The following is a 4,224-nucleotide window of genomic DNA, read 5'->3' as shown; positions in this document are numbered from 1 at the left end:
ACTTTTAGTTTTTTATTATTTTAATTTTTCTTCGTCCTCTTCTTACTTTTTTCTCAGCTCCATAAAAATTATTTTTAAGAAATTGCTCTATGAAATATTTATCAGTAATAAAAGTTAAAAAAAACACCCAAAGTAGCAACTTTTTAGTTTTTTTTTTTTTGTTTCAACTAAAAAGAAAAATAGAAACTCACTGTACTTTGTTTTTCCCCTTGTTCTCCTTTCAATTTCATGGGGATGGATCAATAACAACAAGAAGAAAGAAACAGCTGAGAGGGTTCTCTACATGGCCCAAAATCTCTTCATAGCTCCATTATCTCTATCACCACATTCATAATTCCACTTGCCCTAAGCTCCCACCTTTCCCACCTTTCCCACATTCAACCACAAGTTTCTTTCTCTTTCTCTTCACATTCTCTAGAAAATTTGTAACAATGTGCTGAGAATGCTAGATTCTTTGGTTCAAATCCAAAATTTTCATTATTATTATTTTTATTAATCTTTACTCCTTTTATGATAAACATTTTTCCCTTTCTCTTTCTCTGCTTCACCATTCCCTTTTTGGTTCACGTTCATCGTCGTCACCCACAAACCCCAACCTTCAAGATTTGATTTTTCCATCAATGTATGACGCAAAATCGAAAATTTCCTCAAACCCATTTCAAATGCGGATCTCAATTTCACGGTAGACCCCACATTGCTCGGATTTTCCGATCGAGATCTAGGGTTTGCTTCCCCTTTTCAAAGCTTTGTCAGAAATCAGCACTCTTGGGTTCAATTGATTCCAATTCTTCCTTATGAGTTTAATTTTCATCTGAAAGGTTCGTAATTCGTTGATTTAAGCTTCTGGGTCGCAATGCTCAAGCAAATCCTCAGCAAGCTTCCCCGGAAGTCGTTGAAGCCTGACTCGGACGAGTTGACTAGGGGAGACTCGGCGCGTTCCGCTGATTCGCCGCGTGCTGCTGGCAGAAGCTACAAACTACACGGTGTAAGTTCTTCCACTGCCAAGCGAGCTTCGTCGTCGGCCGTGTTTCCGGCGAGCATGGTGTCCGGAATTGAACCTTTGGTGCCGTTTAAGGATGTTCCTAATGCTGAGAAGATGAACCTGTTTGTGAGCAAATTGAGCCTTTGTTGTGTCACATTTGATTTCACTGACCCTGGTAAGAGCATTGCAGATAAAGATGTGAAAAGGAAGACTTTGGTTGAGCTTGTTGATTTTGTGGCTTGTGGGACAATGAGGTTTAGTGAGCCTGCTATCCTTGCTATGTGTAGAATGTGTGCTATTAATTTGTTTAGAGTTTTTCCTCCAAATTATAGGGCAAGTGGTGGTGGTGAGAATGATGATGATGAGCCTATGTTTGATCCTGCTTGGCCACATTTGCAGCTTGTGTATGAATTGCTGCTTAAGTTTATCTCTTCCCCATGCCTCGATGCAAAGGTGGCAAAAAAGTATATTGATCACTCGGTTATTGCCAGATTGCTTGAGTTGTTTGATTCGGAGGATCCTAGGGAAAGGGATTGCTTGAAGACTATTCTGCATAGGATTTATGGGAAGTTCATGGTGCATAGACCGTATATTCGGAAATCTATTAACAATATATTTTATCGGTTCGTGTTTGAGACTGAGAAGCCCAATGGAATTGGTGAGTTGTTGGAGATTTTTGGGAGCGTGATTACTGGGTTTGCTTTGCCCTTGAAAGAGGAACACAAAATCTTCTTGTGGAGGGTTTTGGTCCCCTTGCACAAGCCGAAATCTATTGGTGTCTACTTTCAGCAATTGTCCTACTGTGTTATGCAGTTTATAGAGAAGGAGCCAAAGTTAGCGAGCATTGTGATAAGCGGCTTGTTGAAATATTGGCCAGCAACAAATAGTCAGAAAGAGGTGATGTTTCTGGGTGAACTGGAAGAAATTTTGGAAGTTATTAACATGGTAGAGTTCCAGAGGATCATGGTCCCATTGTTTTGGCGGATTGGGTGCTGCATTAACAGTTTACACTTTCAGGTAAAGTTGCTATTACTGAATTCATTTGGTAAATCTTCATTTGCATACTTCTACGTTTATGTTATTTTCCACTTAAAAGGTTAGATCTATGTTCTATAGTTTACATGGGTCTGTATATTTTCTTTCACTTACAGGTTCTGGTAGGTTTTATTTCTGTTAATGTTCATTAAGTCTTTTTATAGATGTGAAGATCTTTCTTATTTATGTTTTGTAATTGTAATATACTTTGAGTTTGAAAACGTGGGTATTTGGTTGATAAGCTTGAGCAAATTAGTCATGCAATGTGGTTGGATTTGTTTTTTGACTTTTCAAGTTTTTACTCTTTTCTGATCTTTTTCCATATATGAGTTAGTTTCTGCCATAGCATTTGTGGCCTAACATGCTCTTTATAAATGTGTAAGCTATAATGACATTTAATTAATAGAGGATAATTCGTTTAAGTATTACTATGCCTTGTTATTTCTCAGTTGTATTTAGTTTCAACTTTGATATCTATCCAATGGCTTTCACTGGCTTCAGATTTTTTTATAACAGTTTTGTTTGCAAATGTGATTAAGCTGGTAGCTCAGTTACTGCTATGGAATTGACTTATAATAGTAATAACTTATATGATCTTATCAGAATTTTAAACATATTTTTCAGAGACATAATGTCATGTCATTTTTTTTAATTGTTTAAAAGAGGAACAGTACTCACTGATGGAACAAACATGGAGTTTAGCAGTTTATTTCATCTTACAAGATTTATGTTTGTGGACATTTATTTTATGTTTTAACTAATTTTCAATGTAAATTGGGAATGCTAAGCTTAAAAGATTGATTGGAAGATACTATAAATAGGTCTTGGGTTTCAAAGATGAAACATGTTGTAACTTCTCTTGTGAAATTTATCTATGCAATTTGCTTGATTAAATTGTGTTAATTGAGTCCCTGATAGGATGTGAAGGCAGTTTGTCTCGTCTTCTTCAGTTCATTTCAAATCTCTAGTTGGATCTCAAACTTTTATGGGAATGGGGATGGGGATGAACATTCTTTCTTGTTTCTACAGGGCACTATATTTTCCAAAAATTTCCATGTTACTTGAAACTTGTGGAAAGGAAGCTGTTTTTGTTACCTTAATGCACTTGTAACATTTTTGGTGCTTTTTCCGCAATAATCTTTTGCCCACATCATGACACTTTTGAGAATCAGTTGTTTCCATTGACTACCACCTTGTTAATTGCTGAAAGATGCATTTTTCTTTTTCTATTCAACATGGATTGTTGAAGGTAGCTGAAAGAGCTCTTTTCTTATGGAACAATGACCACATCGTCAACTTGATTGCGCATAACCGACAAGTGATCCTGCCCATCATATTTCCAGCTTTAGACAGGAATGTTCAAAGCCATTGGAACCCTGCTGTCGTCAACCTAACTCACAATATTAGAAAGATGTTCTTGGAGATGGATGAGAAGCTCTTCATTTCTTGTCATAATCACTTTAAGGAGGAAGAAGCAATCTTGATCTCAACAGCGGAGAAGCGGAAGGAGGCATGGAAACAACTAGAGCATGCAGCCAGTCTCAGGCCCGTAATTGGAAATACTGCAGTTTTAGTGTCCTGACTTGCATTGCGGGCTGGATCCTCAATCCTTGTTAACCTCATGTTATGGTGGAAAATCTCAAGATATGTGGAATAGCTGGTTATTGGGAGTGGCATTTTGTATTTGAATCCTATGTTCTTAGCCTTAATTGCAAAAATATTCCTCCTATTTTTTTCAACTTACTAAATTGGTCCTCTTATATTTTAATTCACTGTCAGAGTCTTTTTTTTTTTTTTTTAAATGGCTATTTGTGTTCTTAGAGTAGAAATTGAACATTGATGGTTAAGGGGAAATGTTACTAATACGTGTTATTATCTAATTGGTAAGTAAAATGGTAAATAAAAATTAATGATTAATAAGACAATGACACTTGGGAGTAAATGTTCTTTGTTAACAGTCCACGTTCAATTTTAGATATGGGAATTTAAATAGTCAATTTTAGATATGGGAATTTAAATAGTCAATTAAAATATAGAAGATTGATTTTTTGAGTTTGAGTTTGAATAAATAGGAGGATTATTTTTTGCAATTAAGCCATGTACTTATGATGCTTTTGAAGTGAGAGGGTTTTGATTGCTACTGTGTGGTACATCATGATGAAGACCATGCAGTGAATGAAACCATTTTCTGTGCAACTTTATTTCCA

General features: G+C 36.1%; 1 protein-coding gene across 1 annotated transcript; it reads left to right on the top strand.

Moving 5' to 3' along the window:
* The first annotated feature begins 208 nt into the window (after window positions 1–208).
* On the top strand, window positions 209–3,880 carry LOC114384912 (serine/threonine protein phosphatase 2A 57 kDa regulatory subunit B' kappa isoform-like). Its single transcript, XM_028344749.1, has 2 exons — window positions 209–1,999; window positions 3,267–3,880. Exons 1-2 carry the CDS (start codon window positions 854–856, stop codon window positions 3,597–3,599), a joined length of 1,479 nt encoding a protein of 492 aa, XP_028200550.1. The 5' UTR covers window positions 209–853; the 3' UTR covers window positions 3,600–3,880.
* Window positions 3,881–4,224: the final 344 nt, after the last annotated feature.

The sequence above is a fragment of the Glycine soja genome, chromosome 14 (assembly GCF_004193775.1).
Source record: "Glycine soja cultivar W05 chromosome 14, ASM419377v2, whole genome shotgun sequence".
Taxonomy (NCBI): Eukaryota; Viridiplantae; Streptophyta; class Magnoliopsida; order Fabales; family Fabaceae; genus Glycine; species Glycine soja.
Note: the sequence above shows the minus strand (reverse complement) of the source record. Positions and strands in the feature narration are given on the sequence as shown.